The following is a 26,403-nucleotide window of genomic DNA, read 5'->3' on the forward strand; positions in this document are numbered from 1 at the left end:
AATTAATTGCATGTAAAAAATATGCAAGTAATTATAACAGGTTAGCACTGATTGACTTGCACGTTATCTATTCGCGGATTAGCAAAGGAAAGTTCTAGTTTACGATTGATCAATCGGTGTAAAATGGCAACGTATCGTAACGTATAACTATGGTCGACTTACATACAATCAGTATGATAGTACGTGTATTTATGTCAACTTGTACCTTTAAAATGCTTGACATATCAAGTGTTCTGAAAATGACATTATCGAATAAAAATCCAATCTTAATTGAATAATCTGTAAGTGTAAGGTTAATGTGAGCAGCGTTTTAGTTAAGTGGATGTTAATTCATTTATTTATTTTCATATTTGATCTTTATTAGAGGAAATGTGTAGAAAAAACGGCTAATATAAAAAACCTAGGACGAAGAATAAAATAAAAGATGATGATTAATTTTTAATATATATTTTCTCAGAAATCTTGTGATTCCAGAGATTTCCTTAACTTTGTGATATGTACATAATGTACAGGAAAACAAACTACAAGGGCCGTAAAATATGTATGCCGCAATATAATGGCACTTGAATCCTGGTGGACATGTGGACATTATCGCGTCGGTACGTCCCTATTGCACTTACGGAAAGTGCGAAACAGCGATGCTATAATATCACGCTACCGTCCTTGCCTGCCTGCAACTCAGTCTTTCGACTAGCAATTGGGAGCTGCGGGTCTTCAAAATTAGGCAGTTGGTTTTTAGACCCAATTTTCTTTGACTTATCAATTCAAATTTACGAAAAGCTCAATTTAGAGATTTTTTCATGTAGAATAATATAGTTATGAATTTAATTAATAATTAAATTCATAACTATATTAATTAATTATTTAATTTAATTATGAATTTTTTCCACTACCCAAAGGTTGCCTGGAAGAGATCGCTCTTTAGCGATAAGGCCGCCTGTTGTTTACCTCTGTAATAAAATTTATTGTAATGTGTGTGTTCCTATGTACATTTCTGAGGTTGTGCAATAAAGTGGATTTGTATTGTATTGTAATAATAGCAATTTCAGAAAATTTCCAAGAGTAGATCAGCATACCTTCGCATGATGCAATTTTTAAAATATGTTCTTAATTAAATATTTCTATCCTACGTTTAGTAATATCACGAATGAGAGACTCAATGCAGTATTAAACGGCGCGTGATTTCATCGAATTATCATAACCATACATCAGTCACTCGGCCACTCCCAACAAATAGAATTAATTCATCTAACGAAATTTGTTTGAGGACATTGTGGTGAGTTAAAGAAATTAGGGTTCCGTTCTTGGGTAGTCTAAAAATATTTTTTTAATATGTTTATTATTTGTTAGGAACAGACTAAGTGACATAATAGCTATGCAGTCGTTAGTGACCTTGCCTGCTAAGCCGCGGTCCTGGGTTCAAATCCCGGTAAGGGCATTTATTTGTGTGATGGGCACAGATATTTGTTCCTGAGTCATGGATGTTTTCTATGTATATAAGTATGTATTTATCTATTTAAGTATGTATATCGTCGCTTAGCATCCATACCCATAGTACAAGCTTTGCTTAGTGTGGGGCTAAGTTGATCTGTGTAAGGTGGCCCCAATATTTATTATTTTATTTACATATTTATATTTGCTACAATTGCAGCTTGTCTAAACATCATAACGCTACGAGTGATATGTGTCATATTTGGTGAAAAATAATTGTCCTGTGCCTCTCGTCCAAATCATGTTCATAAGAAAATTTAGTGATATATAATCGCAATCTTTTCCAAATGTTTGAGTTAAAAGTAGGCATAGGTACTAAGGATACATATTCCGTGACAGAAGGTATAATAAAGTAAATAGAACATTAACAAAACAATATTAGAATAATAACTAGGCACATATATACTAGAGTAGGTAAACTATGTTTGAAAACCTACGGAACCCAGTCAATACAGACTTATAGACTGAAGTGTTATTTCTTATGTAAGACACAATATAAAGTCCTTTTGTTATCTTAAACCTATTCAGCAAGATTAAGCAATACCTGTATGATATTTGACTTGTTATTTAAGATATGATGCTTGATTTTATGCGAGGTGTCATAGTATTTGTTCATGTGACATTTATCTGTTACCTAGGTGATCTTTTATATCTGTTAATGATAATAGTCATTTAACATGATAAAAATAATGGTCAATAAATAATCAATCATTTCATTTTTCTACGATTATGAAATCGCTAGGTAGAAGCGGAGGCGTCAGAAGGACAATTTAATTTTAAGACACATTTTCATTTTTTAATCATCATTCACGAACGCTGCATTTAATTTATGTAAGTATTTCAGGCGGTTCCTGATTTGGCTCTACCTACCAACCCACCAATATCTATATATTAATATATATTCACTTAGTAAATTATTGAAATTCACATAAGGCTTGAGAAGTGCACTTAATTCTTCTTCTTCCCGTGTAGTGACGGGTTAAGAATTTCACCACCCACTTCCCGTGGGTGTCGTAGAAGTCGACTGTGGGATATGGGTTAAATTGTGGCGTAGGCGAGAGGCTGGCAACCTGTCACTGCAAAGTCACAATGTGGATTTCTTTCAATCCCTTTTTGCCAAGAGTGGCACTGAAACTTAGTAGTTCATGTGCTCTGCCTACCCCTTCATGGGATACAGGCGTGATTATATGTAACTACGAGCATAAAAATAGATACACACACTTCAGGTAAAATAGGTAGGTGGTATTGCTCATCTCAGACGAGAATACTCTGAATCTCCAGATCTAAGGAACGGTATATAAAAATCTATTTTATTTAGTTAAAAGGTCACAAGATTTAGATAAAAATCTTTTCCTTTAAAGCCGCATAAAATTAACATCTCAGAAATGCACCGGTTTGCCCATATCGGGGTTATCTTCGCGAAATGCCGACCTTAACACATCGTGCGTCATATCATCTTGAGTTTCCGTGACGTCGGTTACAGAAATCTACGCCCCACATTTCCAACCTTAGTAGTCAAGGTAGGTATTAAATATAGATGCTGATAAAGTGCCAAAAAGATATATCCACAACCTTAACGTTTAAGCAATAAAGTCGCGAATACATATATTTGGAACTTTGCACGCATCTATCGTATATTTTATACCATGACTGGCATACACAGAAAGATGACAGACACGAGAAGTGCTGACGTGTCAGAGTTGGATGAACGCATATGCAATACATTAACAAAATGGTATTGCCATGAATTTACAGTGCGAACTTAACCTACTTACCCGATGCAATGATAAGATAGTGGTAATTTTCATTGTTATGAAGTAAAATTTGCTTTTGGTTAGTTATGTTCAGTAGTCAGTCGGATTTCTACTAAAATAGTCGAAAAGCTCCTATTTATAAAAGCAATTGGAAAAGCTTTGACATTATGCACATGCTAATAATGATACATTTAACGTATATATTTACTAGTGTTTTCCCGCGGCTTCGCCCGCGTACTAAAAGTAATTTTATTCAAACGTTGCACTTTAGACCCCCATTTCACCCCCTTGAATGGGTGTGAATTTTGAAAAATCCTTTCTTAGTGCTCCTCTAGATACACCTTATAAGGAACTCGTGTCAAACCTACGTGTCAAATTTGGAATCTCTAGAACCAGCGGTTTCGGCTGTGCGTTGATATGTCAGTCAGTCAGTTTCTTCTTTTATAAACATATTTTAGATTTATAATTTGAATATGGTAATTCAAGCATGGATTTGTGACATCTTGTCTACCTACACTGTTATCAGATGATCATGACACGATCTATAAAAAAACCTCCCACATCTATAAAAATCGGAAATTTCCCTAATATGGACCAACAAGAACATACCAGTGTACAGTTCTTTTAGAACCATATTTGAGTTCTCAGTAGAGGTATATTTTTAATAACGTCTATAATAAGCGTGATATACGATACTTCGTCTATCACGCTTTCGTTTCTCTCAATTTTTTAATTGTTAAGAGTGGCATAGCGCACACACTAGGTCTTGTAAATCTTTACAGATGATTTAAGCAGCGTCTCTGATCGACAGCGGCGCATGTGGCTATATAACCCGATTCGTGATCGGCATAACCTACCACATCTGTCACAAGAAAACTGGAATGAATGAACTAGAGTGGCATAGAAACTTCAGCAATACCATGTGCTCTGCCTACCCCTCTTGGGAATTATAAACATGGAAATTTATTCCAGTTAAACCACAAAGAACAATGGGAGCTATCGACAATTAGTTGTGAAATAAATTTGGCAATAGATACTAGTACTTTTTTCCTTCTTATGTACCTATAATTATTTTCTCAATTGTTTATAATTGCAAAACAATCAAATTACTTACGCACTCAAATGACCGCGAAATCTTTGCAATATACATACGCATCTGAACATTTGACACTGACATGGTTTTAGTAACGGTAAGTACTAATTTCTGAAAAAACTTAGAGTTTAGTTAGCTTTTTAATGAATATTTAAATTAGTTCAAATGTAATTACAATTAAATTAAACTGACGATATTTTATTGGTACACGAGTTTTATCCCTAACAGGGACCTTTAAGAGACAAATAAACGCCTTAACACCTCTCTAGTGAATGCAATCGTAAATACCGACGTGGGCTAAGGCCAAACTTGAACAAATTCGAAATTCCGCTAGATCTGTTGACAGCCATTACGTCGCCCGCTAAGTAGACAAGGCACGCGTTAATGCACCTAATGTTTACTTATTTCGTACAGTGCTAACCTATTGTGCAACTAGAAATGCAAGGAGGTGGTCGCTGACACTTACTATAAATAGACAAATTGTCAGGATGTATCGGTACCAGTTGAGACACACTCGTCTTCCCTCCAACTACCATTGACAAGATGAAGTCCATCGTAAGTGTCAAGTGATTCGCATGGATTTTTTGTGCCAGTGATATAATGCAGCAAACAATACGCGTTCAGTTCCGTGATTGCTGATAAAATAGCAAAAAGTTTTAAGTGTTAGTGACTTCCGTCGACTAAAGCCTTGTGTTTTTCCAGATTTTGGTGTCTATGCTGGTCGCGGTGGCGTTCTGCGCGCCCCAGGGCCCGACGGAGCCCGTCCCGATAGTGCGCCAGGACAGCCAGGTGAACGGAGACGGCTCATACTCGTACTCTTTCGAGACCGGCAACGGGATCAGCGCTGACCAGAAAGGCGATCTGAAGAAGGTCGGCGACGTCGAGGCTCTGGAGGTGCAGGGCCAGTTCCAGTACCCGGGAGACAACGGAAACATTCAGCTGACGTACACCGCTGACGAGAACGGGTACCAGCCCCAGGGCGCCCACCTGCCCACCGCGCCCCCGGTGCCCGAGGCCATCCAGCGCGCCCTGGCCTACATCGCCACCGCTCCCCCACAGCCTGAAAACCAACAATAACTTCGGGCCTGCACATAATACTCATAAATATTAGTTATTTCTCATTTTGTACTTTTATACAGACCATAAATATACCAAAAATTTGGAATTTTTAATCGTTGTTTGTTTTTATCCTAAAATTGTTATTTTAACTATGAAACGGAGATCTTTCCAAAAAAATGCTAAGGTAAAAATATATATCCATCATGTTTATCTACAAACTTCTCCAATGAAATTGAATAGGTCATCTTAACAAATATTTTTTTATGGCGAGCGCTAACGCCTTGGGCAAGGTCGCTCTAATCATTATGAGTTGACTGAAGATTGCTAGACCCTGCGAATTTAGTCTTCACGCTTTCGGTAGCCCGATCAGATTTCGTGTTTCATTAATTATTTTAATTTTATTGAAAAAGCCTTTTATTAAAATTCAAAAATATTCGATTAGTTGTTGTTGTTTCGATTTTTGTACTAAATAGGTATAAGTAATATTATAATTCCGAAAAAGAGAAAAAAAACATACACCGGAAAAATTAAAAAAAAAATGTATGTTTGTTTAGATGGCGCAACACCTCGTTGATGCTATTATAATACTTACTTAATACAGGTAATAAAGAATCTCGGTCTAAATATTTAACCCTTAAATGCATGAATTTTTCTTTTAACGATATATTAATATATGTGATAGACAATGGTTTTCTGACTCTCGGAAAAATAATAAAAAAAATATTTAAGATCGATTTTTATACTAAATCAGTGTTAGAAGTTAAATAGGCCAAATCTTGTTTATATAAATATATCGTAATTGGTAAGTTTTATTTTTAAAAAATGACTACTATTAGAAAGGTACACTATTTGTGGAACCTCTATGATAAAATGTTTAAACATAAACTAATTACTAACTCCGAAAAAATCAGCCTAAATCACATACTAAAAATCGCCATCGTCCTGTTTTTTCACACTTTTCCGCCATTTCATCTTAATCCTTAAATAATAAATAGTAAATCATTATATTATTGAATGTATTTAATTGTTTATTAAATAATAATAAATAATGAATAATAATTAAGCAATAAATGTGATTTTGGATAGCTACATATCGAGCCACGGGCCATCAAATATATGATGCATATATACATCACCATGCATTTAAGGGTTAAACCTTGTGTCGACAGGTGGCAGTGACAGATACGCATAACTTATAACACCCCATCGTTTTTGCGTCGGTGGTTAACAAAATGATTTGCACAATTTTTTAAGGTAGTGCGGCCTAGCTCCTCTTCATTTAATTCCTGCCACCCTGGCAAAGAATGGACCAATAATTTCACAGTACATATGGTGCTTTTCTCCACCCTAGTTTAAGTAGTAGGTACCTACATTTCTTGTCGTGTCGAAACTTTAAAGGTACTTCATAGGTACTGTAAAACTTCGTATGATACACAACCGAAGAGGGAATTCGAACGACCGGCCATAAATCAAAACACGACTGAATAGTATTTTAAATGGGAACGAGTTCCCCTTTTCCGCACTTGTATCGAAGTGTACTATTATGGGGTCTACCTACATATAGCACATACCTGTTTTATTTGTTTAGTTATTTCATATCTAATCCTTGTCCAACCGGTTTATAATATGAACTATTGTACCTATTTCATTATTTATTTTAAGCAACGTTTTTATGGATACCGGTGAATAAATGAATACATTTTAACATCGCGTTGACAAACATTGAATAGACTTTATGGAAATTACCGTCGTAAAAATATTAAAAACCCACTCAAAATATTTAAGTTAAAATTAAACAACCGGACAAATTATTTACGGATTTGTGTATAATATTACACAATTTAGTTGATAGTTAAAAATATAAGCGATCACACGTATGGAAATTGACTTTCCAGTGAATATAAAAGACATGATACTTTTGATCGAACATAACTACTGTTACTAGGGTACAGCCTGGTAAAAAAGAGTAGAAATTAAAAAGTGGCAACATTTGCCACATGTTATATACATATATACATACAATCACGCCTGTATCCCATGAAGGGGTAGGCAGAGCACATGAAACTACTCAAGTTTCAGTGCCACCACAGTATAATAAAGAGTACTATCGTACAGTATGGCCACTCCCGCTCCCCGCTGAAACTGTCCCCCATCCCCTCTCGGTTACCTCACAGTTACCGCCTGTCAAAACGCGAACAGTCGACCTGTCATATTTTACTCATACAAGCATAGTACGCGTTCACCTACACGAGCTTAGACTGTGTGGTAGGAACGCGCCTCTTTCATATGTTTGATCGCCAGTGTCCGAGGTGTGGTGCCACTCTTGGCAAATAGGGGTTGCAAGAAAACGAAACTGTGACATTGCAGTGACAGGTTGCCAGCCTCTCGCCTACGACACAATTTAACCCACATCCCACAGTCGTCTTCTACGACACCCACGGGAAGAAAGGGGGTGGTGAAATTCTTAAGACTATACGATACACGTCAATTCTCCATACAGACGCTCTCGACTATTTCCTCCCTGGTTTTTGAAGATAGAGCAATGATTTTTTCAACACAGATTATTATTATTTTTATCTGTGTCGGACCGTTTTTATTTTATTACTATTTTTATTTTAAAAGACGCTAGAGCCAATCAAAAATTTTTAAAAACGGCCTTTTTCAATATGGCTCAAAAAAACAATTTGCCAAAAAATCTAAACGGTCCGACACAGATTATTTCATTGTTATTCAGATTCTCAAATTTCGTTCCGTTTAAATAAGTTTTGAAGGAGGAAACAGTCGAGAGCAGAACCTCGATTTTAAAGATTTTTTCGCAATATCTTTTAACTAACTTGTTCTTAACACTTTTTTTTTCGATAAATCTAGTTAATAACACTAGAAACCGGGCTCTTTTCGCGGCTCCCGTAGCTCTTAACGACATTTTCGCTGACATACGGGAAACCCATGTAATCGTCGCTGACGCTTCTACGTGCAACTCTTCCATTTTAGTGCGATAGAGTGACATTTACGGTAGCGTTCGCAACTGTGCGAGAGATTGGCGTATCATTCGCAACTGTGTATGGGATTGGTGTTGTGGCTAGGCACTCCTGACGGAAAAAGCCGGTAGACAATGAAAAAGTTATCAGAGTACATAAGAAGGAGCCAATATTCAACTTGGGCCAAGAATAGAGAAAACCAAAAGGTGTCAGAAAAGGAAAACCAAAGAGAGAGAGAGAAAAAACCAAAAAGTGTTCGGTCTAATGTGAGTTATCTATTATAGTATTGCAAGAATGTGCACATCCTGTCTAATAGAAGTTAACACCTGCCTTTGAAAATACTAGGTCAGGCAGATCTTTTGACAGTCGCCACTTTTTAAAAAATTATGGCACGTTAAATATTAAAATGGAGGCCAAAGTATTGCTTTTATTTACCTACTTAATGATATGACTTTTATTATAAATAATGTACACTTACCTGGTAGGTTTTATAGTAAGGTACATCAGGTAGGCAACCTACATAACAAAACATAGATAGTTCGTAGTCAGCAGGGCCGCGCAAGTTTCGTCAAGAGGACACATAACAATTCAGTTACTGGCTTCGTCATTTATTTATAGATGAAGTGAAATCCGTAACAGGCTTTGTGAAACTTAAGCACTAAATGGAATAGTTGTTCCCTGCTGAGGTTTTCCCGAGGATCTACGGTACGGAGTTCTACGAAAAAGGCGTGTAGTACAGTACAGACAGATTTCTAAAGGGTCGGCAAAGCGTAATTAACAGCTCTGGAGATACAACGTCCATTGGCTACGGTGATTGCTTACGATTTGGTGGACCGCAGCCTTGTTAGCCACCATGTAGTATAAATAAAAAAATTACCACTCCAGACCGTAGCTAATATAAGCGACATTCTCGAGGAATGCCCCAAATATGTAATCTCGACTGTACAATAACTATGACGTTCTCGTAAGGTATCTTTAGGTTTACCATATAAGGTGCATTAGGGTAATTCCGAATGACAGAAATGCTCTGGTAATTCCGAAAGGGGAATCTTGACATGATGGAAATAATGGTGATTTTTATGCGGCTTTCGTAATAAGACGACTTTCGGAATTACCCTAATGTACCTTATTATTATTATTTATTTTTTGTTTGGTGGTGATGGGTTAAGAATATCCCCACACCCTTTCTTCCCGTGGGTGTCGTAGAAGGCGACTATGGGATATGGGTTAAATTGTAGCGTAGGCGAGAGGCTGGCAACCTGTCACTGCAATGTCACAGTTTCGTTTTCTGTCAACCCCTTATTTGCCAAGAGTGGCTCTGAAACTTGAATAGTTTCATGTGCTCTGCCTACCCCTTCCGGGGATACAGGCATGATTGTATGTATGTATGTATATATTTTTGCTTTCTCCGTTTTAAAACTCTCGGGTCTTACGAGCCCGGTCATTTACATATAAGGCGTGCGTGGGGATATAGATTCAACACGTAGAGGCCAGTTGGAGATATTTGATGACATGTGGAACGCCTGATTATTTATTTAATACAGACAGGCTGTTGAAAAAACAACTGATATGGCCTGTATCCTGAAATCTTCTTCTAGTTTTATTTCGTATTATTATGTTTGTCTAATTTGTTCAAAACTGTTTATGTTGGGTTCTGAGACTACTTCCTCTGGTAGCTTGTTCCAAGACGTGACTACTCTGTTAGCAGATAGCTGATATTGCTTAAGAAAAATATTACGTAGGTCAGCTGGAGACCACATAAAATTTTAATTTAATATCGTATATACCTCATAAGCAATTCCAACTGTAATCAAATTGCATTTTCATTGATAATCTCTTAACGACGTTTCTATTGCTTTTAATGTAAACAGCGAATGAAATATTTAATTCTAAATATTACACTACTGTCAACAGGTAGGTAGTCATTAGGTATAATCTGAAGTGGTTTTATTGCAATACCATTTTGTTTGGGCGTCGAATGCAATATGAATTTGTGAAAAAACAATCTACTTACCTAATAATTATGTATTTTTTTTGTTCGTTACTCGTTTTGGCCCTTAAGGGCCTATGGGCTTTGCTCGCGCTCGTACTATTGGAGTAGCGTAGCGACTCCTACTTTGTTTAACTAGGACAAACTCCCTGTTTTCCCTATTCTGGGGATTACCTGATTCAATATTGCCCTACGTTTTTCGAATATAAATGTCTAGATATTACAAAAGAACGTTAAGATGCTGAGAACACGCAAGCTCACATATGATTGGTTTCAGCCTCATGATAATGTATCGCCGATTGAAATCGGTGGTGCAATACCGCCTGCGGTGGAAGGCACATCGCCCAGACCGCTATATATACCGATAAAACACAGTTAGATCATCATTGTCTAGTGCCTTCACCCACCCAACGCAAACATGAAATCTATTGTAAGTGACTGTGCAAATATGTGATTGATATGAAATTCGCACTTTACATAGAATTATTTTTAACTTTTCTCTTTCGTCAATAATTGATTTGATAACTTTCTTTATTTCAGGTTCTTTTTGCCCTTGTAGCGGTGGCCGTGGCAGCTCCGCAAGACCAAACCGCTCAGATCCTTAAGCAAGACAGTCAGATTGGCCCCGATGGTTCATATCAGTGGGCATACGAAACTTCCAACGGCATCGCGGCTGCTGAGCAGGGAGCTCTTAAGAACATTGGCGCCGAGGAGCCTGCCCTAGAAGCGCAGGGCCAGTTCTCGTACACTAGCATCGATGGCACCCCCGTGCAGCTCTCGTACATCGCTAACGAGAATGGCTTCCAACCGCAGGGCGCCCACCTGCCCACCCCGCCCCCGATCCCTGAGGCTATCCAGCGCGCCCTCGCCTACCTCGCCACCGCTCCTCCTCAACCTGAAAACTAATTGAGAAGTGATTAGTTAGGCTATCAAAAACGTTGAAGAGAACAATTATAAGGTATCTTATAACGAAGACAGAGTGCATGACATTAATTGCAAATAGTTGAATTAAAAAAATGCACATGAAGACATTAAATGCAGCTGAGACTTTAATGGTCATGTGAATGCTCAGATATGTTGTGTTTTTTATATTATAGGTACTCTGTAGATTCCTTTGTCATGTAAACCTGTTTTGTCATAAGGTATCTAAAGCCAACAGTGCTATATTCGGCGTTGTAGCTGATCGCGCACTAGTCCGTTGCTAAATGGATTTGATGTTGGTGTTTAGTTAAAATTTTATTGTACAAAGATATTTTTATACTTTTTATACATACTTGAAGATATAAGTACATTTAAAAATCTTGTTTTTTTTTTCTTTTCGGTACGTTTTTAAAATTAGTAATCGCAACAGTTAATCAAGTGGAATAAGTATACTCTAAAATAAACTATCATAGTATACTCTAGTATACTCTAAAATAAAGTATCATAGTTTCCCAACACGATCAACCAACACAAAACGGTAATAATTTATTTTTATCGACGTATATACCTCCTTATTTATAAGCGACATCTATTAGTAACACATGGTGTTGCAACGTCGGTATACTCGGTATCGATAGTCGTTGGGCTTGTACGTTGCGCGATGACCATAAACATTCAAATATACGACGATAGGTGGCGCTTTAAGGCTTTCGTAACTTTAAAATGGATTTTAGTATTTTTAGTCACTTTAATGACTGACATTTGTTAACTAATAAAATGAAACCTGCAGTAGTCTAAATTAATCACGAGCTCATTTTGCTTGATCATATAGGTATTTATATCGCAAAAAGTATTTTTTTTTAATATTTTACAATGAAAATTAACCTTTCTTCCTTTTATTATGTGTGTGCCTCATGGTCAACAATCGTTGGTTCAATGAAATGTATTGTCATAGAACACACAAATTCTTTGATCTAGGGATCGGACCCCTAAAACGACGTTGACAGAAAAAAAAACTCCTGAATGAATAACCTTCTATTTGTTAATTACACTTTAAATTCATTTGTCTGTCAGTTGTCTGGGTCAGATCGAGAACAAGGCGTTCGACGGGTTACTTCTATTAGCATCTTTGTCGTATAAGTACAATAAATGAGCAATGTATTAAATTAAAAGGATGTAGTGCGAAAAGCTTTTCCTTCGTATTTTTCAGGAAACGTTCGTGTTTGTCATACTAGTTCAGACAGTGTCAATACATCTTGTGCTGGGACTGACTGAAATAGCATGACACGTTCGTACGTTTCCGTAAAAATACGATGGAAATTGTTTTCGCCATTCATCTGTAGCACTTAGTTTTTTATTTACCTTTCCAACATACGACGACATAGTACATTACGATACAAGTGCGTAAAAAAGGAAGTTCGAAAAGAGTGGCAATAAATTAACAGACGGCCGAAGGGAGTGTTTTAAATCGACACAAGTTACGAATTTCCTTTTCGCACGTGTATCGTACGACGTTTTTCAGTACAGATGAGCCTCCGAAGGTTCGACCTGACATATAATGAACCACTTCTCGCACTAGTGCGTAAATAAATAAGCACCATCTGTACTGAAACACTTTTTCAAAAGTTGTTTGCACGAAAAAAAGTTTGCTATAACTTAATTATCAAAAGAATGTAAGTTTTGTGAGATTGCGTGTTATTGTCCGTAACCGTCTGACCCCGCCGACCTGTCCGTGTAATAATAGCCGTTGACATTTACTTTGGAACTAGTTTCGTGGAGGTCGCGGGAGCCTCTTCTACACTGATATTACTAATAAGCTTGTTTTCTAGAATAGTGTGATAAGTACAGTCACCATCATATTATGCGAGTGCTCGAGATGCTCAAAAATATCCGAACACGTACTCCGATGCTTGAAATAAAAAGGACCGTTCAAACTTTTCATAGTGACTTTTGATATCATATTGGACGACTTTTATTATGGGATCAATGCTGAAATCGTAAAAAAAATTTTACTGTTTCATACATTTCGACTGTCATAATGCCGCTCATTTGTATGGAACAGTAAATTTTCGCGATTTCTGTATTGGTCCCGTAATAAAAGTTGTTCATTATGACCTCAAAAGTTACTATGCAAAGTTTGAAAGGTCCTTTTTATTTCACCCTGTACAGGCGTATTCAGATAGTATCCGCTCCGATAAATCTGATGGCGACTGTACATTCATAAAATAATTAATTATGGATGTAGGAATGTCAGATCATGTTTGTTTAAGATACTTAGATGTGTTTGTTATATCTTTTTTGTAATTGGACGTAAGTTACGCAAAAACGTTTCAGGCCCCGTAGCCGAATGGCATTTCTCCGACGCCAAACGAAAGCGATACGCCGCTGGCTCTGTCGCGCCAATATGCAAGCGCGATAGAGATAGATATCTACTAGCGCTTCGTTTCGTGAGCGTTTCGTGAGCGATTGTGCCATTCGGCTAGCCACCCTGGGCATTTTCAGAAATTGGGACCCTGACTTAGTTGACAGCATTTAACAAAAAGTTAACTCGCTGTCAGTTTTGTGACAAGTTGACAACAATAAGCATGAAATTTCAATAAAAATATTCTAGTGTGTACTCGTCGTTGTAGTTCCTATCTATATGACTAATTGTCGAATTCGAGATGCTTATACGTCAACTATGCAATTAAATTGAGGTTTATACCACTCAACCTTTATACGACTTTAAGTCATTTAAAAAGGCGACATCTTCGTGAAACGAAAAAGCCTCAAATAAAGAATAAAAAAAAAAAGTCATTTAAAATGCGCATTCTTTGCGTCATATAAACGTTTACTCGACCTTTATGCGACCACAAAATTTAGACCTCAAAATGTTAGTTGGGTAGGCACATACTGAAATAAAGTAGCTCCATTCATACGGCCTATCCTTATGTATGGCTGTAAGGCCTGGTCACTAACACTGAAAGAAGAAAGTCAGCTCCTGGTAGCGGAGAGAAAGATTTTTCGCAAGATCCTGGGACCTATTCAGGGAGACGGCTGGCTGGCTGAACCCAATATCATCGGCGAAACGTAAGCCCACAGACTTCGCTGGTTCGGTCACTTACTTAGAATGGGAAACGATCGGGCTGTCAAGAGAGCGTTCTTGGGTCGACCGGCTGGTGGCCGTCCGGCGGGTTGACCCAGGTATAGCTGGGAGGACGGTGTGGTGGCGCGGTGGCGGATCTGCGTCGGCTTCAAGTCAGTGACTGGCAAGAGGCTGCGCAGGATCGGGACAGGTGGTGATCTCTCGTTTCGGAGGCCAACATTTACTTTGGATCACTGAGCCAAAATAGTTAGTTAGTTCGTGTACTCAAATAGTTCATTAGGTACACGATACAAGTGTCGGCACTTGTGAATGAAATGAAATGAATGAACATGAAGTTCGAAACGAGTGGCGATAAATTAAAACACGAATTCGCTGATACTGAAAAATAATTTAACTTAAGGCTAATCAATGGAGAGTGACGAACTAGGTAACTATTTAATGAACTATATAAAAGTTCACCTTATCTCAACAGGTTTCATGCAATTAAATCTCATATATGCAGATGCGTTTTTTACAGCTTCATCTATTATATAAGGCGAACATTCAGATGATCATGTACCTGTTCATTTGGATATCTATTCAAAAGCAGATCTCAGCATCATGAAACTTTTAGTGAGTATATTACTTAAAATAACGTTTATGTTCCCCGTGTGGTGACGAGTTAAAAATTTCACTACCCCCTTTCTTCCCGTGGGTTTCGTAGAAGTCAACTGTGGGATATGGGTTAAATTGTGGCGTAGGCTGGCAACCTGTCGCTGCAATGTCGCAAATACGTTTTCTTTCAACCAATTAGGGCCACTTGCACCAACGAAAATGGAAGGTTAACCCGAAGGTTAACCTATCATTTTATATGGAATTTGACAGATGACAGCCCAATAACCCTGAGTTAAGTGGTTGGTGCAAGTGGGCCTAAATTGCCAAGAATGGCACTGAATCTAAATTAGTTTCATGGACTCTGCCTAAGTGCCTACCCCTTTATGGGAATACAGGCGTGACACCTATGTAACATTTTTTGTCTTGTTAGATTTCCAGAAATGCAATGAAAAAAGTTTTTTTTGCCGGCCAAAATAAATATTACATTATTTAATTGCTCCAAATAATAAATAATTATAAATTTTATGTAAAAACTTTTTCGATACTAACTGGAGGCCGGTTCTGTTAAAATAAATTGTTTTTATTTTATTTCATTTTGTTACGAATGTGTCAGCTTATGTTCCTGCGCCAATATTGCGTAAGCTCCACAGAATGGTACCTACTCAATAAGTATTAAATATAACACGAATATTGTAGCCGTACCACGAGATGACGCTTGACTTTTACGTTAGCAACTGTGTAAAGTGTCATAACTAAAACGCACTGATATATTTATGATGGGATCACGAAGTAGCTAAAATAAATGTCAATCGCCACCTCATGATAGCCATGCCAATTGTTAACGCTCCGATAGAGAGAGATCTATAGAAGATAATTGAGTTGCGTGAGCAATTTGCCACGATTGGGCACCGTGGCCCTCTAGCCAAAAGTACAATCTTTGACGCTCCGTAACGTAACGTATATACTTATAGTTATCTCTTTCTATTTCTCTTCTTAACAACAAAGTCAGTTGCGTATCCTTCACCAAGGAGCTTGAGCGATAGACCACGGTTGGGGATTGGGGCCCTCTCTATACCGACAAATCATTAGTTTTTTTTTATACCTTGTCTCCTTTACCCAAAGGTTGTATGAAAGAGATTGCTCATTAGCAATAAGATCGCCTGTTACCTACCATCCTTAATTTGCATATCATGGTCTTTTATAATTATACTTGTACCTATTGTAGGTAGTTGCCGTGTGCCTGATGGGTTTGGTGTGTGCGCAAGACAATGACCCAGTGCTGTTCCGTATTGCCCGCGCAGTCAGTGCCGTCAGCGACCAGGCTGCCACCGTGCTGCGCTCAGACTCAGTAGTCCAACCCGATGGTTTCCAATATGGGTAAGTATTCCCAGTCAAAGCCAATGAGGTAAGGTTAGGAGAGATGTCGCCAATCTTGTAGGTGTTCGGAGTAGATCATGCATTGCCAACGCCTATAAATCGAAAAAAAAAAAATGTTATTTGGATGCGGCATAGTGTAGTGGCGCCAGCCGGATTGATAAAATTCCAGTGTACCTCCTCATTATGCCACCGCGGCGTCTAGACACAAAACTGTCTAACACGCGAATGACATTGTTTGAATTAATTATACAGACAAGTACAACTCGGAAGGGCTTCAAAGCCTCTATATACATATATGGTCTTAGTTATAGATGTTTTTATTTGAGAATTTCGAGGTATTTAACGAATTTTAACAGAAAATATTATAAGAAATGTGTTATGAAAGAAAAAACATCTTGTTATTGCATAAATAAGAGATGTTCATAATTAATAACTATTATTACTAAATAAAACTTACAGATTCGAGACTGACAATGGAATTTCCGTGCAAGCTTCTGGATCTCTGAAGAAATTACCTGAAGGAGAAAGCTTGGTACGTAAACTATGGTTAACTCTTTAGAAAAAAAATTTCGTATCACTCTATCGGGATAATGAAAATGAAAATGTATTGATAACATTCAGGTTACAAGTCAATGAGTAGGTACATAACATTTAGATTATCAATAAGTAGTAGGCATATAAAATAACACGCTATATACCGTATATATATATTTTTTTTATACTACGTCGGTGGCAAACAAGTATACGGTTCGCCTGATGTAAAGCGGTCACCGTAACCTATGGACGCCTGCAACTCAAACAGTGTCACATGCGCGTTGCCACCCCATTAGAAACTTGTACACTCCCTTTTGCTGTGTGTGTGTGTGTGTGTATGTATATAAAAAGATTTTAATTTAATGTAAAATAGTAGAATAGCTAATAAATAGCTACTTGCTGGTTAAGAAAATATTTGTATGGGACAAATATATTCCGGCATAAAAAATATATTTTATTTATATATACCTACTAAAAAATATCAGCTCACTTTAATTAATTCGTTGGTAAAACTTTGAACCTTATCCAACGAATCCAACTCTAATCTAATATTGATGACTGAAAAGTACCCGATAAGATTGTGCTGAATAAACCATGTTTGATTTTTTTCTGCAGGTCATACAAGGACAATACCAGTACACGGCGCCTGACGGAACCCCTGTCCAGGTCAACTATGAGTCTGATGAATCCGGATACCATCCTCAAGGCGCTCACATTCCCACTCCCCACCCAATTCCGGAGGCCATCGCTCGCGCCCTGCAGTACATCGAGGCCCACCCTCCCCCAGTTGAAAAGAGGCCTTAAGTCTGAACACGGACCTGACAACCATATACGAACTTAGCTACGGAACCATGAGTACAAATTAAAGAGTAACTCGATGTTATGGAAATAAAGAGCAAATATATAATGTAAATAAAATCACAGTACCATATTTTCTGCATTTTTCTTAAAACATTTTCCTGGACTCCTCCTTTACTTATCGAACGAGCAAGCGCAGCGCACCTAAGTTCATTCAACTTCACAGTCTTCACGTCTTCTCGTTTCGGCATATTGTTGATGTTAACCTAAACTCTGAGATAATATATGGAAGCAAATATATGGTGCATTAGGGTAATTCCGAATGACAAAAATGCTCTGGTAATTCCGTAAGGGGAATCTAGATATGATGGAAATAATGGTGATTTTTATGTGACTTTCGTAATTAGATGACTATCGGAATGACCCTAATGCACTATATATGCTTCATTATTTTGTTGTAAACAGCAGGCCAGAAAATGTGATGAAAAGTATAAGGAGCTATCATTAGTCTGATTGGGTTGGAATTGGGAATCAAAAGAGTGAGCGCTCCTAAGTACGCAGTGAACTAATTAAGATCAGTGCGGACAAGACCGGCATACTTTATTTGAAATAAAGTTTGAGTGGATAAAACTAGATAATTAAAGTAGTCTAAAGTTATCCGCAAATATTATATTTTGTAAATCTGTTTAAGGCAAAACTTAAAAAATGGCTTCTCGAGCAGACGTTTTACGACCACAAGGAGTTATTTAGTTATGTGAAACCAATGGTTTGAAATATTGTAATAAACTAAATGTAAATACGCACTGTAACTATTGACATGTAATTTTAAATTACCAATAAATTATTATGAATTATGAATTATTATGAATACTTTGTCACAAAATCACTTTTTTTGAGGCTCGGCGAGTTGATCGTCCCCCGCGCTGATTAAGGCAAGACCGTCTAGTGCTCGTTGTCGCGTTATTTATTTCATAAGGGAATAAGTATAAAAAAATCATGATCATTGTTATATTCTGTAATAACAGTGAATAATGTAATAGATATTAAAACAAATAACGTTGAAATTTTCAACATATCAGCATTTTTTAACATTAACACGCTTTTATTAGGTCGTCGCGTAACCATCTTTCAGGGGTCGTAGCGTAATGAAAATTGGCAGCTGTATGTAGTTCCGATGACAATACAATAATATGGTACTGTTGAACTGATCTGATGATGGAGCCGGAAGATATGAACTGGAACTACATGATGGAACTGATTACATCGTATCATAGCTGTTTTTGAGTTTCTTGGAAAAGTCTTGTAATGAACTTTGACTACGATTAGGTTTCAAGGTCTGATGATGGAGCCAGAAGATATGAACTGGAACTACATGATGGAACATAGTATCATGGCTGTTTTTGGGTTTCTTAGAAAAGTCGTGTAATGTTGCTTATTAATGATGATAATTATTGATAATTCAATGTATTTTTATACAATTTTTTTGACATTTAGAATTTATTCTAGAAGTTTTTATACTAGTATTTTTTTTATACAATTTAGATTGATATCATTTTATTAAATCAATGTAGTTTTAAAACAATATTGTTTATTGCACCAATAAATTGCTCTGATATTTAGAATAAGATGAATATTGTACACTGTTGACAATTTAAAAGTGCTTATTGTAAGCCTATTTGAATAAAGAATATTTTGATTGATTGATTGATTGATTGAACTTTGACTACGATTACGTTTCAAGGTCTGATGATGAAGCCGGAAGATATGAACTGGAACTACATGATGGAACATCGTATCATAGCTGTTTTTGGGTTTCTTAGAAAAGTCTTACAGCTTACAAAACAAAAGTCGATAAAGGGGGGCTCGATCTAAATCTAAAAAGAAAGATCAACGTAGTATTTTAAATAAGTTGGGTTAGGGTTTTCTTGTGACCCTTAAGAGCTAAAAAAAGGGGGGCTCGGTGGCGAAGACCCCGCAAAAAAGAAAGATCAACGTAGTATTTAAAATAAGTTGGGTTAGGGTTTTTTGTTTAGTGGGGCCAGATCTCTCGCTGCCAGCCGTGGTTAAGTCCATGGTAGACAGTGAGAGATCGTGGCAAGCGATACAGATCTTCTGCGAAAACGTTATGCAGCAGAAGGAAACGGCGGAACGCGCTAGGGAGATTGCCCCAATGGCCGACCAACGGCGCCGCAAGCGTGCTCGACGCAGACGGGTCGCACACGACCGCCGCCTGCCTCCGTAGGTTGATCGCAGGATGACAGGCACGGGGACGCCTGCCATCCCTTGCACATGCGGTCCCTGAGAGGTCAACCGTACTGGATACGGTCTGATACTGTATGGGGCTATCAAGGGCCTCCGGAGGTGGTGCTCCGCAAAGCGGACTGGTGCTGGTGGTGCTGTAGAAGTAAAGCGCGAGCGTACCTGCAGCCCACCGCCGCAGCACAATGGCGGCAGACGGGGGGGTTGTTTAGTGGGTAGACTTGGGGTCTCATTAGCCCTTAACAAGGAGTCCCACATAACCACTCGGGTCTTTCCCCGTACCCGAGTGGTATGCGTAGTGCATTTTTCTCCTCCTAAAAAAAAAAAAGGGTTTTCTTGTTACCCTTAAGAGCAAAAAAAGGGGGCCCGGGGGGCAAAGCCCCCCGCATAAAAGAAAGATCAATGTAGTATTTAAAATACGTTGGGTTAGGGTTTTCTTGTGACCCTTAAGAGCTAAAAAAAACCGGCCAAGAGCGTGTCGGGCCACGCTCAGTGTAGGGTTCCGTAGTTTTCCGTATTTTTCTCAAAAACTACTAAACCTATCAAGTTCAAAACAATTTTCCTAGAAAGTCTTTATAAAGTTCTACTTTTGTGATTTTTTTCATATTTTTTAAACATATGGTTCAAAAGTTAGAGGGGGGGGGACGCACTTTTTTTTCCTTTAGGAGCGATTATTTCCGAAAATATTAATATTATCAAAAAACGATCTTAGTAAACCCTTATTCATTTTTAAATACCTATCCAACAATATATCACACGTTGGGGTTGGAATGAAAAAAAAAATCAGCCCCCACTTTACGTAGGGGGGTACCCTAATAAAACATTTTTCCCCTCACTAGCTCGGAAACACGTGTTTTGTCCTTTAATACCAGCGGGTAAAAACGCATTTTATCCACTAGTGGGTAAAGTAATTTGACCTTGAATAAAGTCAAATTAACTACTTTAAAATTGATAAAAGTAGGTGAATCTAGTAATAAAGATTATTTACCACCTGTGGAACTACTGGAAGCAGTGATAAACGTATTTTTTGCGTTGTAGTTTCCTCGCTATAGTGAGGGGAAAAGTTTTGTGTTACACTCGGGTGCAAATGTATTTTACTTCTCGTGTGTTAAAAAACTCGCAAGTTCAGGATTCTATTCTCGAACCACTCGCTTCGCTCGTGGTTCAACTATAGAATCCTTTCACTTGCTCGTTTTTCAATTCCACACTCGGCGTTAAAATACAACTTTGCCCCCTTGTATAACAAATAACTATTTTTCCATTTTTTATTTTTGCACTTTGTTGGCGTGATTGATATACATATTGGTACCAAATTTCAGCTTTCTAGTGCTTACGGTTACTGAGATTATCCGCGGACGGACGGACGGACGGACGGACGGACGGACGGACGGACGGACAGACAGACATGGCGAAACTATAAGGGTTCCTAGTTGACTACGGAACCCTAAAAAGGGGGGCTTGGGGGGCAAAGCCCCCCGCAAAAAAGAAAGATCAACGTAGTATTTAAAATAAGTTGGGTTAGGGAAAGGAAAAATCACGTTTTTCCTGAAATATACTGTCAAGGTCAAGAAACAATGTAAGTACTTCCATGAAATAATAATTAAGTAAAAAACAATTGTAGCGTTACATGGCCAAAGGTCTGCAATCTCGAACGAGATCGTCGAGCGCATACATGTGAAACACCCGCCAGAATAATCCTCATAATTCCTAGATTTTTAATTTTATTTATTTAGGATTACCAACAGATAATACATCTTACATGCTCTTAAACCTAGTTACAAAAGTCTAAACTGATGCTTATCTAATTATAGGTAACCACAACTTACATAGGTGTCTTTTACCAGTGAACTACAACTAAACATGCAATACCTAAACTTATTATTACCTAATAAGTACATAATTTAATACCGGTCCATTAAATTACAAAAAAATTTAGTTTTACTACCTATATTTCAATACAAAAAAAAAAGAAGACAGGTTATTTGGTAACTATTATAATATATTATATTACGCATTTTAAGATCTCAATAATGTTAACTTAATCAAGAAATAAAACGGGATTATTGAAAAATCTCAGAGTCAAAATATTACCTAATACAGACAAAAAACTTACATATAAACACAGTCTTTTAAAGAATAATATGAATGTTCACATAGCCATGTCTTAAGAGTTTTATAAAATGCTCACTTAAAGTAGTTAACTATACATTACGGTACTGTATTATAAATTTTGCTTAACATGTTTGTAATAAGAATTCTTTTTAAATAGGCTTAGCTTAGTCGGTACAACAATTTAAATACTAAGGCGTCTCAGTTCAACTAAACAGGTATCGAGAAATTGGGAAATTTTGGTAGTAGGTGGATTCCAATAAAATGAGTGCATAGACGGATGATAGTCATTACGAAATTATGTGGGCCCATTTTTGAATGAATGAATGAATGATTTATTTCATGTGAATATTGGATTTACATAAGTAAATAGGTTTTACCACTTTGGTTATCGTACCTGTCAGGTTCTTCGAAATGAACAAGGTGCAAAGAATACCTTTGAAATCGAGATAACTGCGGGCTTATCCATACGCCGTATCATGCGACCGTGCAGATGCCACCGCCCTTTAATATTAATATCCAGTAGCCGCTCAATAGTCAAAACATTCGATAAAATAACTTCATAGGTCTCTGGGTGGTATAGGCTATTATGCAGAATACTGACGCTTACCTAGACGTTATTTTTGGCAGCATTCACATACTCGTATTCAATTTTTAATTTATTCCGCCGAAAGTGAGAGAGTACCTAAGTATAGCGGTCTAAAAGGTCAGCTCAGCTAACAGGTTAGGTATATGTGTTTTTTCGTTTTGTCTAGGTCTAGATTAATATATAAAGCCCAGATTTTGATGATCCTGTACCTGTCGATTTGGGTATCTGGTCAAAGGCATATCTCAGAAATATGAAATATTTAGTAAGTAGACTATTTTACATATTTCTCGCTCTTCCAAATCATCAAGTACCTACTTCCCATGGTGTTTCATTATCATTACCACTCATTACTTAACCGTCAAGCTTGTTTGAAATTATGACGTTAATTTACTCAAATAGTTGCCAACACTTGCAAACTATCGTAACTTATCGTGAGTAAGGCGAAAGATGTCATCAAAATCTGTGAAAATACACAATTATGTGAATATTGAGATGACGCCTGTTATTATACTTAAAAGCTGAGTACAGTCGCTCAGCCAGCCAGCCAGAAAGTAACTTGCAACTGTCTTGAACCGTTGTACAGTCACCGGCATAAATATGTGATGATTTCTATACCTTGTCACATTAACGTCTTGTTTGAAATGTCATATAATACGAAATTGTTAAACGATTATAAGCGACGAAATACAGAAATCATCACTTATTTATGCCGGTGACTATACTTAGCTATTTACCTTCCTTAGCTCTACATACATAATTATAACAGTTTATGAAACTTGAAGTTTTTATGGTCGAGCCCTTTGCAAATGCCATATAGTTTGAGTGGTGTCAGACTTACAACGTTTGCCATTTATTCAAGGTGCTCGCCGCGTTCATTGGCCTGGTAGGGCTGATAGAAGCTGGACCGAGATATCCAGGGATAGCTGATAGTGCCCTTGTCAGACAAAAACACCACGCTGCAATACCACCAACAGAAATACCTAGCTTGGCTGGTGGACGACGAGTGCCGACGCGTGCCGTTGCTACCAACGACCAGGAGGCGACAGTGTTGCGCTTCGACTCGGAAGTCAAGTCTGACGCCTACCAATACGTGTAAGTTTTTTCTTTAATTTATTTTACGGTGACAACTGTCAGTTTTTTAATAAGAGTTTTAAAGGGTATAATGAACGAAGATGTATCTGTCATCAACTCATAATATTCAAGCTATGTGGCAAATATTATTAATAAAAATTATATTTAATCTATTACAGATACGAAACGAGCAATGGAATTTCCGCGCAGGCTTCTGGATCTCTGCAGAAGGGACCTGAAGGCGAGGCCATCGTAAGTTCATTATTAACAAATTAACTAACTGTTTGGATTTATTTTTTTGTTAATTCGTTTCTGTGGCAATAAAGAAATTTCAATTTCAATTTCAATTTCAAATTTAACTGCTTTTATTTAACTTGCAATGTATTTAAGTATGTACCTATGTATGTTCGGGTGAAATCTTGAACTGAAATTTTGCACATCACGTGACGATGCAATATAGTATGTATGTCTGTATGTAAAAACTTTATTGTACTATTTAATAGGTATCGAGACAAACCTTATTGGTTTAACGATACTGGGTAATCAATTAGAGATTTCTGTTTGTAATTACCTAAATAAATAAATAAAATAAGACAAGTATAGTAAGTTTAGTATCATGGAGCTAATCTGATGATGAAGCAGAAAGGAGGCCATGGAACTGTGTAATGAAATGTCGTATCCCCATCGAGTAAGGGGTCTTCAGAAAAGGAAAAAGAAAAGTACAGTCAGCAAGAAAAGCTTCTGTCGAAAAAGATTTTTTTGCGCAAATGCTCATGGAAACCTAGCTTATCGAAACAGTTTCATTAGAAAATGAAACGTAATATTTTCACATGTACTTGGGAGTTTTGAATCAAAAGTATTATATGTTGCAGGCCGTCCAAGGACAGTACCAGTATGCGGCACCAGATGGGACGCGCGTCGAAGTAAGCTACGTGGCTGACGACACCGGATACCATCCCACAGTGAGTCACTTGTACCATTATTCGTGATAGGGTCTTAATTTAATAATTAAACGTTTGAACGCTTTTCCTTCCATGTCAAAAAAGGTATTAGTAGACGCCAAAATTTCGACTGGAAAAGAACGAATAGTGGAAAAGTCGCTTTGACAACCGCCATAACACTTGTAGTGGTTTTTGCGTCGTAGGCACGACAGGAAACGAACCCACTAAGTGGTCCTTGGCGTTCAAAGAGTTAATAATGTACACACTTATAAAAATGTACTTAACGTGTAAATATTTTCATTTCAGGGTGACGTTATCCCCACGCCGCACCCGATTCCCGCGTATATTGCTCGCAGCCTGGAGTACATCGCGGCCCACCCTCAGCCAGTCGAGAAGAGACTGTAAGAACACGGATCTAACGGAACGGACTAAAGGACTTTTCAGACACGGCGGATCCGTGAGGCTGTCTAAGGCAAATTCTAACCATGTGGAGTAAAATATCATTGTACTGAAGTAAGGATACGCCACCTCTGGCTTCGAATTTGATAGCGTATAACGTAGAAGTGTTATCAAAAACTTCCATAATCAATTAAATTTTGACGTGTATTTAAAATAATACTTTCACGTTCCGCGCTATTCAAATTGCTTCAGAGCGACAATTATCTAACTCTAGAACACTGAAGCGTACTAGGTATTGATGTCGAACTAAGTCAACTCTGCTTGGCAATGTCATCAATGTCATCATTCAATGTCAAATTTTGTTCAAATGTCACCGGTTGAAACACGCATATTAGCGAGGATTTCTCCTTGTCCGAAACAGCCCTAAACACAACGAACTCTGCTACGTAATCATAAGTAAAAATCGATATTAGAGAGTAACACGATGTTATGTAAATAAGAGCAAATATACAAATAAAATCACAGTGCTATATTCATTTGTTTTATATTAATCTTCTTTATGTCTTTCCTATAACATTCGAGTGGGCGAGGCTGAAGCTAACACGTACTTAGACACAGATGTATGTAGTGTAAAATAGTTTTCCATGACATTTTTTCAGAAATGTTAGTATATATCATGCTCGTTCAGTCAACACCAGTACTTTATACAATATGACCCGCTCGTACGTATCTTGGGTGAAATCGATTAAGCCATGTTTTCGTTCAGTTAATTAATTAATTAACAAGAGTTTGGCACTGACGTAGTTTTAAATGTGCCGTGTCGGAAAACTAAGGCTGATTATTTTTATAATAGGTAGAGCCCTTTTTTGCTTATACTTTGCAACGTTTTGTAGATCAAGTTTCATTGTAAAACCACAGAATAACTTTTTTAAATAAAATAAAATAGTTTTTGGGAAAAGATAAAGAATTCAAAGCCTTTAAAAGCACTTTTAAACCACAATCATTTCTACGACATCGACAGAAGGAAAGGGGATAGTGAAATAAAATTCTTAACCGGTGTAAAATTCTTAACTTACTGCAATTCCTAGAATACTTGGTAAAAACGCCTTCAAATAAAGTGTTCGCAAACAAGTATATTAAACGATTTCGCTCGCTGGGCGATTAGGCGTTATTTAATAAACAATTTTGTGAATTGATTAATTACCTCAAAAACATTTTCGAACAGCGGTTATTACGGTTGGCTGGTATTATTACCGTAATAACCGTTGTTCTAAAATGTTTTTGACCATTTTAGAACAACGGTTATTAACGGTTAAGCGAATGTGACCCTAATGAAAATGTCATGGTTTTTGAGATATCGG

At 37.4% G+C, this 26,403-nt stretch overlaps 4 protein-coding genes across 4 annotated transcripts; all 4 read left to right on the top strand.

Moving 5' to 3' along the window:
• Positions 1 to 4,749: 4,749 nt before the first annotated feature.
• LOC125226410 (endocuticle structural glycoprotein SgAbd-8-like) lies at positions 4,750 to 5,510 on the top strand. The gene is made up of 2 exons (XM_048130390.1): positions 4,750 to 4,893; positions 5,041 to 5,510. Exons 1-2 carry the CDS (start codon positions 4,882 to 4,884, stop codon positions 5,413 to 5,415), a joined length of 387 nt encoding a protein of 128 aa, XP_047986347.1. The 5' UTR covers positions 4,750 to 4,881; the 3' UTR covers positions 5,416 to 5,510.
• A 5,169-nt stretch (positions 5,511 to 10,679) lies between these two features.
• Positions 10,680 to 11,668, top strand: LOC125226252 (larval cuticle protein LCP-17-like). Its single transcript, XM_048130173.1, has 2 exons — positions 10,680 to 10,795; positions 10,906 to 11,668. The coding sequence occupies exons 1-2, from the start codon at positions 10,784 to 10,786 to the stop codon at positions 11,269 to 11,271; spliced, it is 378 nt and encodes a 125-aa protein (XP_047986130.1). The 5' UTR covers positions 10,680 to 10,783; the 3' UTR covers positions 11,272 to 11,668.
• A 3,219-nt stretch (positions 11,669 to 14,887) lies between these two features.
• On the top strand, positions 14,888 to 17,807 carry LOC125226251 (endocuticle structural glycoprotein ABD-4-like). Its single transcript, XM_048130172.1, has 4 exons — positions 14,888 to 14,983; positions 16,191 to 16,342; positions 16,802 to 16,874; positions 17,492 to 17,807. Exons 1-4 carry the CDS (start codon positions 14,972 to 14,974, stop codon positions 17,678 to 17,680), a joined length of 426 nt encoding a protein of 141 aa, XP_047986129.1. The 5' UTR covers positions 14,888 to 14,971; the 3' UTR covers positions 17,681 to 17,807.
• Positions 17,808 to 22,832: 5,025 nt separating this feature from the next.
• Positions 22,833 to 25,574, top strand: LOC125226250 (pupal cuticle protein Edg-78E-like). The gene is made up of 5 exons (XM_048130171.1): positions 22,833 to 22,893; positions 23,491 to 23,723; positions 23,882 to 23,954; positions 24,575 to 24,664; positions 24,950 to 25,574. The coding sequence occupies exons 1-5, from the start codon at positions 22,882 to 22,884 to the stop codon at positions 25,046 to 25,048; spliced, it is 507 nt and encodes a 168-aa protein (XP_047986128.1). The 5' UTR covers positions 22,833 to 22,881; the 3' UTR covers positions 25,049 to 25,574.
• Positions 25,575 to 26,403: the final 829 nt, after the last annotated feature.

The sequence above is a fragment of the Leguminivora glycinivorella genome, chromosome 5 (genome assembly GCF_023078275.1).
Source record: "Leguminivora glycinivorella isolate SPB_JAAS2020 chromosome 5, LegGlyc_1.1, whole genome shotgun sequence".
NCBI classification, from domain to species: Eukaryota; Metazoa; Arthropoda; class Insecta; order Lepidoptera; family Tortricidae; genus Leguminivora; species Leguminivora glycinivorella.